This window comes from Anolis carolinensis, chromosome 2, assembly GCF_035594765.1.
Source record: "Anolis carolinensis isolate JA03-04 chromosome 2, rAnoCar3.1.pri, whole genome shotgun sequence".
NCBI lineage: Eukaryota > Metazoa > Chordata > Lepidosauria > Squamata > Dactyloidae > Anolis > Anolis carolinensis.
The window spans coordinates 268,035,136-268,050,839 of NC_085842.1; the positions used below are offsets into that span (position 1 = coordinate 268,035,136).

The following is a 15,704-nucleotide window of genomic DNA, read 5'->3' on the forward strand; positions in this document are numbered from 1 at the left end:
TCAAGAGTTTAACATGAAATTATATAGCAAAGTCAAACTGAAGGATATTTCCCGGCCAAATGTAGCAGGAACTATATTGAGCTCACTGTGTGAAATATTTAAAATCTATTTAGTAAAACCCTTTGTTTCAGATAAAAGAGATTTCATCTCCTCTAATAGCATGTCTTTTCTGATTTAACATATATGAAGGAAACCATTTACACACATTTTACTTGTATAGTAGAATTACGACAATTTACCTTTAAAAACACTATATGGTTAAACATTACTTATAAATAAAATGTTGACTTTACCTGGCTACTGCCAGCCGTTGCCACGCTGATTTCTGCTGCTCCTTGACCTTCATTTTGCCTCTCAGATTCATGCAAGCCTGCATCATGCTTGCTCGGAGGTGCTCTCTATTAATGTAAGAATTTACGACATCATGTATAGACATGGAATGCATTTTATTATGCAAAGGCTTAAAATTGTGAATTCTGCTGGAACATCATGAAGCCACTGAATTGTGCTTTCTATTTCATAACCTCTTGTCTCAATATTTAGCAGCCGGGACCAACTGTCTTAGCAAAATGCAGGATGAAAGTGAGGCATGTCCTTTGAGGATTATACCCCTAGAAGACAAAGGATTTGCTGCGAGACACAAAACACCATCCTCCACCAGCTGTGCTCACATCACTATCAGAAATGCAACAGAACTGGAACAAACAACTGTCTCCTCTGCAATGTCACATGGTCTGCGCATTTACTGGAGGCTATGACTGGTACAGTTAAAATATTACTTACGCTTTGCAATCAAACAGAAACACCTTCTGGGTTGACAGCTCGAAATACATGTAGTATTCTACTTTCATACTAATGGCATCTTTCCAGGTATCTGTTATATCATGACCTATGCTAGAGCATCTATCTTAATGTGAAAGAAATTTAAATGAATGTATTGTCCCTAGCTCAATAATGTTTAATTAAACAAGTGAATGAATGAATAAGGAGTACAATGTAAGAAAAAACAGCATTTTTCTCTTCACAAAAACATTATAGATAGAAAATAAAAACTATTTTTGTAATATCCCTATTTATAAAGGCAACAAGATTATTTTAAAGTTACCTAAATACAGATAGAAATAAAGAATAGTAAATATACAAAATAATTAAGTGATGACAATTTACATTAGACTGATAAATCAGCATTGTATCACAGCTGAATAGATATACAATATAGATATTCCTTCATTCAAGGACATTGGCCATTCCATCAGACTGATGGAAAATGTAACTCGTCACATCTGGAGGGTCCCAGGTTAGAAAAAAGCTGCCTGGGAGCAATTGCAACCTTCTTTCAGGCTCAGCTAGCATTTGTTAGTAAAAATCATGATATGTCCTCCTATCAAATCTGTAGGGCAGCATCTTGGGGGAAACTGATTTAGACATGGTTCTAAAAGATTCAAGGTTCTTAAATAGAAAACGTTATAGAGCGAGGCATTCCACCTACAAAAACTGTACGGATCTATTTATCTGAAGGAATCCACTGCCTTGTGGATTTATGACTAAAGATAATGATTGGACTAGACTGAATGCAGAGTGAGTAATCTGGAGTACTGAATAATCTAAGACATAAGCCATAAACAAATGCAACTTGATTAAAACATGAATGAAATTAAATCAACAGAAGAGATGGGAACAGAAACAAGAGGTTTAAATTGAGAGAGACTGAAAGACTGATGAATAAAGTATTACAGCGTTCATTTAAGTAATTAATATATTGCTCTTAAAAATATTTTCCACAGCATCTTACCAACACATAAAAGCAATGAGAGAAATATAATCTATCAGCAGCAGACAAAAGGAACAGCACAAAATTATTCAAACATTTAAAACTTCAAATTTAGTAATAATGATTTTTGTTCAATACAAAATGGAACTAAACTAAGCCCCAAACAGCACAAAATCACTTAGAAGTTGCCAGCTGCTACATCCCAGAAGATGGGACCCAGGGAAAGCTTGCTGAATATGTCAGCACACAACCATTTGGCAAAAACACAAATGAGGAAAAAAAAAACTCTAAATGTACCTTGGTAGATACAGGTCATACAGAAATAGAAGAGAACTGTGAGCCTAAAAAGTAAGATAGAACTCAAAAATAAATATCCAAAGAAGGAGGATGATAGGGTAGTCATGCAAAGTGAAAGTTAAAGAGGGGAAGAAATGATGTTGTGTTTTGCAGAAGATTGAACACTGTCTTCTGCAGGTAATGAAACAGAATTTCATATAATTTGGGAAATACTGACCACAGTCTCTTATAAATAGAAAAAAAACTAGGGAAAATGTTGCTAGACATAAGAACCAGCTTTTTGTATCACCCCTACATAGAAATGGCACTTTAAAATCACAACAGTAAGAAATCTGGAACAATTTTTCAGCTAGTTTACCCTGTTTCCCTAAAATAAGACATACCCATAAAATAAGGTATAGCAGGATTTCTAAGCATTTGAACAATATAAGCCATACCTCGAAAATAAGGCATAGTGATAGATGTGGCTATGCAGCATACCGGCGTGGAGGTGTAAAAAAGACGGCAGCCCTTCTCATCTGCCCCATTGTGACAGCTGCTATCTCGGAAGTGACCAGAGAGGTGCGGGCAGCCCCATCAACAATGGATAAAATAATTGACAATGTTGTTGCCAATGCACTCCGAGCAGGTTACATGGATAAGAGCTGCTCATTTAATGAGAGCTCTACTGCTCAGCATAAAGATTGGGGCCAATGTTTCTGAAGGAAACCGAGTCGCAAGAAATTCAGAATGGAATTCCGGATTTGGAGAGTCATGACAATGTTCAAGAAGAAGACGACTTAACTATATTTGAACAAATGTCGATTGTTGTACCATACTTAATAAAAATGAGACATCTGCTGAAAATAAGCCATAGTGTGTCTTCTTGAGGAAAAAATAAATATAAGACAGAGAAACATTGTATAAGTCATGTTAAGTATCCTTTTGTATCCAAAATCAAATGAGAGAGAAAAGAGTAGTCTAAATTTTTATTCATCACTGTATCACTAAGTTGAATCTGTACGTCAATTCCATAAAAAAGTGAGCAAACGATAAATATGTTAAACTCCTAAATAAATAGAAGTGTAAAATACCAATTTAGAGATGATAATATGCACTTGTACTATTTACTGTATATACCCATGTATAAGTCAACCTCACGTATACATTAAGGAGAGGGTTTGGGGGCCAAAATTAGATTTTGATATGACCCGTGAATAGGTCTAGGATCATTCTTTTGAGAGGGAAAGCACCAACGCCAGTTCAGGGGCCAGTGGCCCCTGGCTGCTGCTGCCATTTCCCCACCCAGGCAGACAAAAAAGCCAGAAGCCGTGCCATGAAGAGAAACGAGGGGGTTGGGGTTTCTTTTAGCTTATCTCAGGATTGGCTAAGTTGCTTCCTTTTAAAATAAGTGTTAAGGTACAATACTCACAGTGATCTGTGGATAAGCCAACCCAGATTTTGAGAATTGATTTTTGGTGAAAATTTCTAGACTTATACATGAGAATAAGGTGCACACCTGAAAGTGCTTTTTAAGTAGTTTTCTGAAAAACAGTGTAATTTAAAATGTATCTGTTGTGCATTTATCCTATTATTAACTTCCCAAAATGTCATTTTGGCTTATAGGGAGAGTTCAGACAGGATTTGCTGTAGAACCCATTGATTTGTCTTTCAGCAGTCCATGGAACTATAGAACTATTCTCCAGGACATTTCAAATTTTGAAAGAGTTTATTTTCTTACTATCAGTTTTTTCACTGTCTAGCTTTCACAATCACTCATAGAAATGGGAAACAATTGCATGGACAATCCTACCTTTAGTATTAAATGATATAGCTTGACACTCCAGAATCTTTATACTGTAGTCCCTTCAGAGCTGCCCTTATAAGTTCTATTCTTAAGATTTCTTGATGCAATCTTGATTCTGATAAATAACTGAGTTACTTGTCTCCTCTGGACACGTTCCAGCTTGTCAATATCTCTCTTGAATTGTGGTGCTCAAAATTGAACACTGTGTTCCAGGTGAGGTCTGACCAAAGCAGAATAGAGGGGCACCATGACTTTAAATGCAGCTCAAAATCTCATTGGATTTTTTAGCTGCTGCATCACACTGTTGGCTCATGTTGACCTTGTTGTCCACTAAGACTCCAAGATCTTTCTCACATGGACTGTTGTCAAGCAGACGTCACCCATCCTGTTTCTTTGAATTTCTTTTTTTTACCTAAGTGTAGGATCTTACATTTCTCCTTGTTTAAATTCATTTTGTTAGTTTTGGTCCAACTCTCTTAACCGTTAAGGCCCTTTGAATTCTGATCCTTCTTCTGGAGTAACACCAAAAATTTGCATTGTTTGTATTTACGAAATTTGGGTGCCCCCCATTTTGTTTCTATAGTTTTGAAAAATGTAAAGAATTTGTATCATATCTAATATGAAGTTCTGAAAATGTTGACTTTTTTTTGTTTTGTTATTCGTCCATTTGCGCTAATGGGGGCACTTCTGGGGCTCCTTTCTTCCTCATTTTTAGAAATATAGGGATGAAACTTGCTGCAATTATACCACACATTTACAACTATAAGCCCTCCAAGTTTCAGAATGTTTCGCTTATTCACTAATTTTTGGGAAGTTGTCAGAGTTTTTATGAACAACATTTAAAAAAAACAACAGGAGGGTATACCCTTGAATTTCTTTACAATGACACAACATAACCAGGGCATCACTCCCCCCACGTTTCAGAAAGATTCACACATATACTGATTTTTAGGGAATTTTAAAAGTTTCATTCGATTTTTTTAAACCTACAAAACCTATCCCCTTGGATTTCTCTACAATGACACAACATAAAGCACACACTGCACATTGCAGAATTCAATTACACCTTTAAAACCAACAGAAAGGAAAGCAAAGTACTTGGTAGTACAGTATGGGGAAGGAATGGAACAGGTTGGTTCGGTTGATCAATGATACTAGACTAGAATTCTTCTTCTCACTTGACCCCAAAATGTATGTTTGTTATTCAAATTAATATTGACCCTGCAGCAACAGCAGCACCCCCGGCAACTTGGGATTTTAGAACATAAAGCACTGTACTTTGCAGAATTGAATTAGAATCATAGAACTATAGAGTTGGAAGAGACCTCATGGGCCACCCAGACCAACCCCCTTCCAAGAAGCAGGAAATCACATTCAAAGCACACTCAACAGATAGCCATACTTTTACAACCAATAAAAAGAAAAGCAAGAAGACTAGACGAGTAGACTAGAATTAAAATAGACTAGAAAATAAAGAAAGCAGTTTGTAGAAAGAAATCCAAAGGAGAAAACAGAAACCTCCCAAAATGGACCCTGCCCCCAACTCCACAAAGATTTTTTTTTAAGTTCAGCTATGGCAATCCTAAAAGGAATCCTAAGCTGCTATGGCACATGCAAAAGCATTTGAGAATGGGCAAATTCAGCTCCTAGTTGATGTGCTGCCCCCAATCTCCCTCCCAGCTCTCTCCCAACTTGCTCACACAATGGCGGTAGAGGCAACGTGGTTCCTGCATTTAAAGGAAGCTCAGCAGCGTCTCCTCCCTTCCCCTCTCCCTCAGCCCTAATAGGCTGAGGAGAACATGTGACATACTAAGTTTGGCTGTGCCGCCCAGGAGAGTTTGCTTCTGCTGAAAAAGAAGCTAACTCACTGCGACTTATGAATAGTAACAAACTTCTTCTGAAAACTTGGTCAATTGCTATTTTAATTCATTTGTGTGTGTGGGTGGGGGGGGGGGAACAGCGCTGTCTTTGTAATCGGGTCGTAAGTACGGATTTTCCAAAATACTTACAACTTACAAGCCACGTCCGAATTTTTACACAGCCCTATTAGCTATCACTACCGATTTCGTGTCATCTGCAAACTTGATAAGCACACCCTTTACACCTTAAATTAAGTCATTAATAAAGATGCCTAACAGCACAGGGCCTAGGGCAGAATCCTGAGGCATCCCACTAGTCACTTCTTTACAGGATGAGCATGAACCATTAGTGAGCACCCTTTGGGTTCAGTCGCTTAAACAATTACAAATCCCTCCCCCCTCAAGCACACGACCCCCAAAGCACATGGCCTCCAACTCAAAGCCTTAAGCAGAGGTATCAGTACACCAGCCACCCAAACAACCACAAAGGCTTTTAAAAAACCTATCACCTTACAAAAAAGCACCCAGCTTCTAAAACAAACAAATGTAGCTTGTTAGTACACTCCAAGAGCCAGCCCCCCCCCCCCAAGAAGAGCTCACCTCCTGCTTTCTCTACCTGTTGACCCTGTGCTTAATGTTCAACCGTAAACCCATCTTTGCAGTTTGTTTTTTGCCTTTTCTTCAGTAATTGTTCCAAGTCTTTGCTATTTTCAGCTAGTAGCATGGCATTACCATCATTTATCTTAAAATATTGGTGTTCGTTCCTCAAATTTTCACACCTCCTTCCTTCGAGTCTAATCCTGTTTTCAGTATGACATGTTCAGCATATAGGCTAAACAGACAGGGTGATAAAATGCAGCTTACCTGACTTCCTTGTCAATTGAAAACCCATTTGTTTTTCCATATTCTGTCCTAAATGTATTCTCTTATACTGAGGTCATGGGGTCACCATAAGCTGATAGGCGACTTGCACACACAGAGTATTCCCTAATATCCAAACCCAAAGACGGAATATATGTTATAAGCAACTGTTAGCTCTCTTTATGTGTAACCAACACACATATAAAAAATGTTTAGACCATTTTGTCCCATCCATTTTTTTTAAATCTTAAAAACTGTATTTGGAAGAGTTCTGAAATTTGTGCGTATTGTTTATAACTCTTCAAGTAGCAATAATATAAAATATACACTTTGATGATCTAATACTTCATGAATTCTGCAACAAAATGTAAGTATGTGGGACTAATATATCTATCTCCAAAAATGAAAATAACAAGAGGCAATTTAAAGTATTTTTATAGATTTGCAATGACTGCTCATGTTAAGGTGTGCTTCATACTGATCTTCATACTGAGAGTAGCACGATAGTAATGCTTAAACATAAAAACAAATTGCTTTCTTGGCTGAATTGATATAATATTATTCACCTCTGGATGAGTCAAAACTGAGGAACTATGATAAGCTGATGGTTATTTATCCCTAATAAAAAAAACCCTTTTTGTTTAAGTATGTTAGTATCTAAATAGAAGAAATAAAGTAACAACTAACCTCTGTTTCAGCAACCTGGGATTGCAGGAGCTGTCTTATACGCAGAATGTCTTTCTCAATTTGTTGAATTCTGCTCACCCTCACCTGAAATAACAATGAAGTTTCAAGTTGTTATTGGCTAGGTAGGGAGGAAATGACAAGAGATAATCAGCTGAACGGAGCTGTTTGTATCAAATTAAAAAAAACTGAAAGCATATGGGATTCTTGTGTAATATAACGCGTGGTTTATTTTTAGACATTGTACTACTTAATATATACTATGAGATCAAAAGCACAAGATTATAGGTATTGCCAGATTACCCTGAATTCCAAAACTGTTATCATTTTCACACCTCCTTCCTTCGAGTCTAATCCTGTTTTCAGTATGACATGTTCAGCATATAGGCTAAACAGACAGGGTGATAAAATGCAGCTTACCTGACTTCCTTGTCAATTGAAAACCCATTTGTTTTTCCATATTCTGTCCTAAATGTATTCTCTTATACTGAGGTCATGGGGTCACCATAAGCTGATAGGCGACTTGCACACACAGTTGCGTGGTTTATTTTTAGACATTGTACTACTTAATATATACTATGAGATCAAAAGCACAAGATTATAGGTATTGCCAGATTACCCTGAATTCCAAAACTGTTATCATTTCCCTAGCACTAAGTCCTGTATCCGTCAATAGATTAATTCCAACAGCCTATTTCATTTTTCCAAATATAAACTCAAATGGTTTCAAATTATTGCAAAAACACAACTGGAATGGAAAAGGAATTCAGTGGTGGAAAAGTATGTATTGAAAGAGTTAAGCAGCCCCCTCCCTTGCTATTTTCCCATTTCAAATGTGGCTTTGCTTTTTTAAAAAGAAGTGTTTCAGTATGCTATATATTAACACATGTAAAATACAGTCAATTCCCATTGATTTAATCCTATGCATACTTGCATATGCAGACTGAATTCAGTGGGATCAAACAAAAAAACCCATATATATCATTAGGATTAGGTCCCAGAGTTTAATACTCTTAATTTAAATCTAAATGATTAAGGAGTGTACTAAAATCATTTTAAATGTGATTTGTTTCAAAATGATGGACCTGATTTGCAATCGGTGTATCTCTGCAACCACAAACCGCCCATGAATGAAACCCTTTCCACTCAAAAGTGCAGGAAATAGTTTCAAATGATTTCTGCTAGATGCTTCTCACAGCTCACAAACTGCCCCTAGTCTCAGTTATTCACAAGATGGCAACCTCATAACATAGGCCTAATGAGATATTTTCCATTTGCTGACGTATTTTGTAGATTTGTTTCTGGCTCCAAATGGTTAGCTGAACTTGGTAACTCATTTAAACCATTTGTAACTTTTTGTGTAATTGTAACATGGTCCAACATGTCCAACATCATGGTCCAACTTAAAATACTGACAGAGTTTTGGGGGGGAGTGATAAAAGATGATGGGAGTTGGAGTCCAACCATACCCAGAGAGTCGCGTGATTCCTACACACAATCAAAGGCGTGATTCTCTTCCTAACCGATCAGACGGCTCAGCTTACTTGCCAGGTTACAGCTCCCAACATTCTTACCCCTTCACTAGGCAAGCTGGAGATGATGGGAGTTACACCTTAACAACAAGGCTAAGCCATCTGACCAGTTAAGAGAGGAGCTACGAATTACAGCACAGCTAGATCTGAGGCTGATGGGAGTTGAAGCCAGGCCAGATCTGGGGTTGATGAAAGCTCCAGCCGCTTAGATCTGGAGCTGATGGGAGTTGCAGCCTAACCAGGTCTTAGGCTGATGGATTTTTGTTATTTCTGGGACATTGCTGTGATCTATATTGAAGATTTCAGTATAAATGGCTCTGTGAATGTTAACTGTCCTTCACACAGTTATGGAAGAACTGTAGAATACCTCTTCTGCATCACTGAATTGTAGAACCAGGACAAAAAACTCAGGAGGAAGCCTTCTCAGAAACTATACACTTTACTACTAACAACATAATAACTTTATTCTTATATCCTGCCCCATCTCCCTGAAGGAACTCGGGGCAGCTCACATGGGAGCCAGGCCCAGAATACAACATAAAATACAACAGCAAAATGCATTTAAAACATATAAACATATAAAATCTAAAGGCATATAAAATACAATAAAAACAAACATATAGCAACTTCCGGTGTGGGAATATGGTGACGAGATGGATCCTCTGAAGCTCTGCTAGAGGATCAGCCTTCCCGTTGGTTGGGTAGAGCGGACGCTCCCTCTCCCCTGGCGGACTGAAGCGGGGAGACTGTGCAACCCACGGGGAACCCGATGGCCCATAAAGGAACCCCTCCATCAAGGGGGGGGGATCCTAAAAGGGTCCGGGACAACCCCCATAGGGTACGGCGAACCTCGGGAGGAGGCGAACCGACTGCCGGACAGGCAGACGGAACACTCATCGCCACCACATCACCACAAGAAGAGAAATTTTAAAAAAAGGGAAGAGGTATAAAAGGAAGAAAGAAAGAAGGTCGCTTCGGTAGGAGGGTAAGAGTACTTCATTCATACTACTATCAATTGAACTAATTGAATGATATAAGTATTCAGACGGAGAGAGACAACAGGGGACCTAATGACCTGGAAAAATAAAATAAAATAAAAGGAATAAAACACTTGCTTGCCAAAGAACCCAGGCGCAAGAGAACTGATGTAACATATAATTAGAGCAAAATCTGTTTTAATAGAATTGTACTAAAGTTGCATTGGATTCTTAAGACTGAAGATGGCGACTATAAAGGACTGACCTTGGAAACGCTGGCGATATTAAGACAATAGTGAATCGGCAGGATCGAACAGAGGGAGAGGCGTGGACGAGCTCCAGAGGAGGAGAGACCTCGGAGGGGGAGAGGAAGAACTCTCGCGAGAGAGGGCACTGACGCGCCAACACGCAGACAAGGGAAAAAAAAAAAACCAAACAGAGAGGAGAAGAAGAAGGGGGGGAAAGCAACGCGAGAGGACACAGGAAGAAAAAAGAAGGAAGACAACACGCGAGAAGAGAAGGGAAGCCGGAAAACATCTCCATATAGGTGAGCTCCGGAAATTGGAGGGGAAAAAAATAAAAATAAAAAAAGAGAAAAATAAAGACAAAAGAAGGAAGAAGTGAAACTGTAAATAGTATATAAAAACTGCAAATAGTTCATTTATTCTGCAAACCTGGAACAGAGTGTCCCTTAGCTCTGCTGCTATAATTCAAGTAGATTGTAGCATATTATAATCTCTTCAATTGTTCACCAGCATTTATTGCTTAAGACAGGGCAATTGTGACTAGGACATGGGAAAATTGTAAATAGTTTATAAAGCAGAATCTGTGAGACTTCATACAGAGGTATATTATATTATATAGATATACGGGGAAAAAATAAAAATAAAATCCCGTATCCGGGAAAATATCACAACGTTATAATATACCAAATATCAAATATTAGTCACCTTACACTGTTTCCTTACGCCTTAGATACGCGCAGACCTTAGTGGAACTAAAATAATTCTAAGAGTACACATTGTGGATATTATAAGGAAAATGGCTTATAAATTAAGAAGCGAGAAGGAAATAAAGGACCTGAGTGAGGGTCACGCAGAAAAGAGCATCATTCTCGGAAGAATCGCAAGTTAAAGAGATGACTGAGATGATTCTCAAAGAACTTCATAGGATGCAAGAGAAGCAAGATGCCTACCAAAAACTGGCTCAAGAGCAAACGTTAGACTTTAAGAAAGAAATCAAAAATGAATTGAAAGGAATGAAACAAGAAATAGGAAGTATAAGTCAAGAACTAAAAGAATTAAAAAGCGATAAAGCAGAACTCAGAAAATCACACGAAAAACTGCAAAGAGAGGTACAAATATTAGAAGGAAAAACTAATAAAATTGAAACAAAACAAGAACCGATGGAAATGAAAGAAATGGAATACCAACTGAGACTACGAAACATCTACGAAGAACCAAGAGAAAATATAAGAAGCGTGGTAGTAGAGATTATGGCCAACCTTACCCAATGCCCAATAGAGGAGATAGAAAACAGAATAGACAGAGTTTACAGAATCAACACAAACTACGCAAAAAGAAACAAGACACCATGAGATGTAATAGTGAATTTCACAAAGAAAATCTATAGAGATGAAATATTGAAACTGAATAATGAAAATTACGTCAAATTTAAAGAGAAAAAGGTGGTAATACTGAGAGAATTCCCCCTTGACACCATAAACAGAAGAAGAAAATACTTCTTCCTAGTAGAGGAATTGAAAAGACATAATATTAGATTTCGGTGGGAAAAAACAGAGGGTTTGATGACTACATACAAAGGAGAGAAATATTGGATTACAACAGAGGAGAAGGCACAACATTTTTACAAACGGATTAAAAAGGAGATGGAGGAAGAGGAGGAGACAGATCAGGATGACAGAACGATGAGAGGAAAACCCGGACGGAAAAATTACAACAAAAAAAGACAGGAAATAGACGGGAAAAAAACTAAGAAACGAACAGCCAATAGGAGAAGATAAATCAGAAGAAGAGGGAGAGGTAGAAGAAGTTACTGACGAGAACTCAATCAACCCCTCAGAGGAGGAAGGGAAGGATCTAAATGAAAAAGAAGAAGAATGAGTATGAGTAGAAAGTTAAAATTGTATAGCAACAACGTAAACGGACTGAACGCACCCCAGAAGCGGAATAAAATATTTAGTAGGCTCAATAAATTGGATTATGATATAATCTCTTTACAAGAAGTACATATAAAACAATCCCATGCTAAATTTTTATTACAACAAAAATTAGGACAAGAATTCTACTCCCTGGATGCGCAGAAAAAAAGAGGGGTGGTCACATACATTAAATCTAAAATTCCCGCTGAATTAGGTTTTAAGGATAACGAGGGTAGAATATTAGGGGTCGCAATAAAGTTAGAAAATTTAAAAATATTAGTGTGTAATATTTACGCACCAAATGAGTCAAAAACAACATTTGTGAAAAAACTTAAAAAATTATTAACAGATAAGGAATTCGATGGGATAATACTAATGGGAGACTTCAACGGAGTCTTAAATAATGAAATAGACAAAAACCCAGGAACAGACAAGGAAAAAAGGAAAAATAAGGGAACATTATCTAAAGAATTTAAGAAATTTAAGGAGGAATATAATCTGGTAGATATATGGAGGTTACAACACGAAAAGGATAGGGATTATACTTTTTTCTCAGCAAGACATAAAAGTTGGTCCCGAATCGACATGTTTTGGATATCAAGATCACTAAGCCCTAAAGTAACGAAAACAAAGATTTTACCTATGATAGATACAGACCACAGCCCGATAGAATTGATATTAAACCAAAAAAGGGGGAAATGGAAATGGAGATTAGACGGAAATCTCCTAAAAAAGAAAGAAGATATCGAGAAAAATAAGAAGTTAATAGCAGAATATTTTACGATGAATAACAATCAGGAAACATCACCAATGATAGTATGGGAAGCGAGTAAGGCCACTATGAGGGGTTATTTTATACAACAAAGTGCCCAAAAAAAGAGAAAAAAACAGGAACAATTAAAACAGATATTGGAAGAAATAACGGAAATTGAGAACAAATTAAAAAAGAACCCTAAGAATAATAAACTTCTTCAAGAATTAATAATAAGACAAAAAAATAGAGAACACTTAGAATTAGAACAGAGAGCAAAACAACTAAAGTATATAAAACAGGATTTCAAGGAAACTGAGGGAAAAAAGGGAATCTACATATATAAATAGAATAAAAATTGGAGAGAAGTATTATTTTACAGAGAAAGAAATTGCAAACCAATTCTTTAAATTCTATAGTAAATTATACGAGAAGGATAAGATCCCAGAAGAAAACATTACAAGCTACTTGGGGAAACTAAAACTAGAAAGAATAACAACCGAGGAAAGGGAAGTATTAAATAAAGAAATTTCAAGAAAAGAAATAAAAGATGCGATTAAAAAATTAGATGGATCCAAAGCCCCAGGACCGGATGGACTATCTGCAATATACTATAAGACATTCGAAAATGAATTAATACCACATCTCCAAAACATAATGAATATAATAAGAAATGAAAGAAAAATGCCAGATTCTTGGAAGGAAGCCTCAATTACGGTAATACACAAAGAAAATACGGACCCAGAAGAGATTAAGAATTATAGGCCCATTTCCTTGCTAAACATAGATTATAAAATTTTCTCTAATATATTGGCTGAGAGATTAAAAAAATTTCCTAGTTAACTGGATAAAAGAGGACCAAGTAGGATTTCTTCCTAACAGACACATCAAGGACAACATCCACATAGTTTTAGACTTAATAGAATATTACGAAACAAATAGCCAAAGAGAAGTATTATTTCTAGCTATAGACGCTGAGAAGGCATTCGATAGGGTGAATTGGAATTTTTTCAAATTTCTAGCTCAAGAATTAGACATGGGGTATTATTTTCAAAATTTATTAGAAGCAATTTATCAAAATCAGACAGCAAAAATTATAGTAAATGGAATAGAAACAGAACCAATCAAAATTCAAAAAGGGACAAGACAGGGCTGCCCGTTGTCACCATTAATATTTATAATGTCATTAGAAATATTACTTAATAAAATTAGAGAAAATAAAGAATTACAGGATGCAGAGATAGAAGGTGTCAATTATAAAATAAGAGCCTATGCAGATGATCTGATTTGTTTTATAGAGGAACCGTTAAAGAAAGGAGGGAAATGGATTGAGACCATTAAAGAATATGGGGAAGTGGCTGGCTTCAAAATGAACATAAACAAAACTAAAGCTTTAGCGAAAAATATACAAAAGAAAAAACAAGACAGCATAATAGAGCAATTAGGTATACAGATAACTTCTAAAATCAAATACCTGGGGATAGACATCACACCAAAAAATAGAGTAGAGGAGGTCTTGCACTACCCAACCTGAAACTCTATTATGAAGCAACCAACCTGTTATGGATTAGAGATTGGATACAAATAAAAAATAGAAAAATATTGAATCTAGAAGGTTTTGACTTGAGGATTGGGTGGCATGCATACCTATGGTATGACAGAACCAAATTAGAGAAAAAAAATTTGTAATCATATAATTAGATCAGCATTAATAAAAACCTGGCAAAAATACAAAACCAGAATGTATAATAAAACCCCAGGATGGTTATCACCCTTAGAAGCATCACAAAGGAAGCTATTGGGATGGTCAAGTTGGCCAAAATATGAGGAACTAATAAAGAAACAGGATTCAGAGCATATATTAAAAACACAACAAGAGATAAAAATAAAGTATCCAAACATATCATGGCTACAGTATGGCCAACTTAAGGAATTCTTTAAAAAAGACAAAACTATGGGTTTTATGGAAAATAATAATAGATGGGATAGAATCTTTAATACAGAAAGAAAAACAATATCGAAAATATATAAAATACTACTGGAATGGGATACGGAAACTGAAATAATTAAAGATTGCATGATTAAATGGGCGAGAAATATTGGGAGATCGATACAATTGGAAGAATGGGAGGCATGCTGGGGTAGGAAATTAAAACTTACATATTCATATGACTTAAAGGAAAACTGGACGAAGATGTTCTACAGATGGCATATAACACCAAAAAGATTAGGACTAATAAACAAAAGTATGAGTACAAAATGCTGGAAATGTAGAGAGGAAGAGGGTTCATACTTCCACATTTGGTGGACATGTAAAAGAGCAAAAGAATTCTGGACAAAAATCCATGAGAGTACACAAATCATTTTGGATAAAAAGTTTAACAAAACACCTGAAATATACCTATTAGGCATTTCAAACTTCCCCCCAGGTTCAAATGAAGAAAAGATAATAACATATTTAACAACGGCAGCTAGAATTATATATGGGAGATTTTGGAGACAAAAAGAAATTCCTAATAAAACAGATTGGCTAACCAAAATTTTAGAAATAAAAAATATGGACAGATTAACCTTTTTAATGTCTAAACAACAGGGAAGGAAAAAGATTGGATGAAGAAGGAGAAAGAAGTATGAGCAGAAGACCAACCCCACCGGATGACCTGGAAGTCCTATTTTTTTTTAAAAAAATTATTTTTATTTCTTCTTTTTCTTTTCCTCCATCCCTGTCTTCCCTCTATCTGCCCCCTCACTTTTACCCCTATCTTTCTCTTTTTATTCTTTATTTTCCCCAATGCTATTTTATCATATACTAGCTGTGCCCGGCCACGCGTTGCTGTGGCGAAGTCTGGTGGTCTGGGAAATAAAGTATTGAGGAATTGGTGGTAGTTAAGGTCAAGGGTAAAGGTTTTCCCCAGACATTAAGTCCAGTCGTGTCTTACTCTGGAGGTTGGTGCTCATCTCCATTTCTAAGCCGAAGAGCCGGCGTTGTCTGTAGACTCCTCCAAAGTCATGTGGGATGACTACA

At 36.6% G+C, this 15,704-nt stretch overlaps 1 protein-coding gene across 8 annotated transcripts in view; it reads right to left on the reverse strand.

The window, feature by feature from the left end:
• Positions 1-15,704, reverse strand: part of apc (APC regulator of WNT signaling pathway) — a 101,499-nt gene that overhangs the window by 29,131 nt on the left and 56,664 nt on the right. For all 8 annotated transcript variants that reach the window (XM_008114016.3, XM_008114014.3, XM_008114015.3 and 5 more), the window contains 2 exons: positions 7,262-7,345; positions 294-398 (listed from right to left, as the gene is read on the reverse strand). In XM_008114016.3, coding sequence (XP_008112223.2) covers positions 294-398; positions 7,262-7,345 — 189 coding nt within the window. The remainder of the gene's footprint in view (positions 1-293; positions 399-7,261; positions 7,346-15,704) is intronic.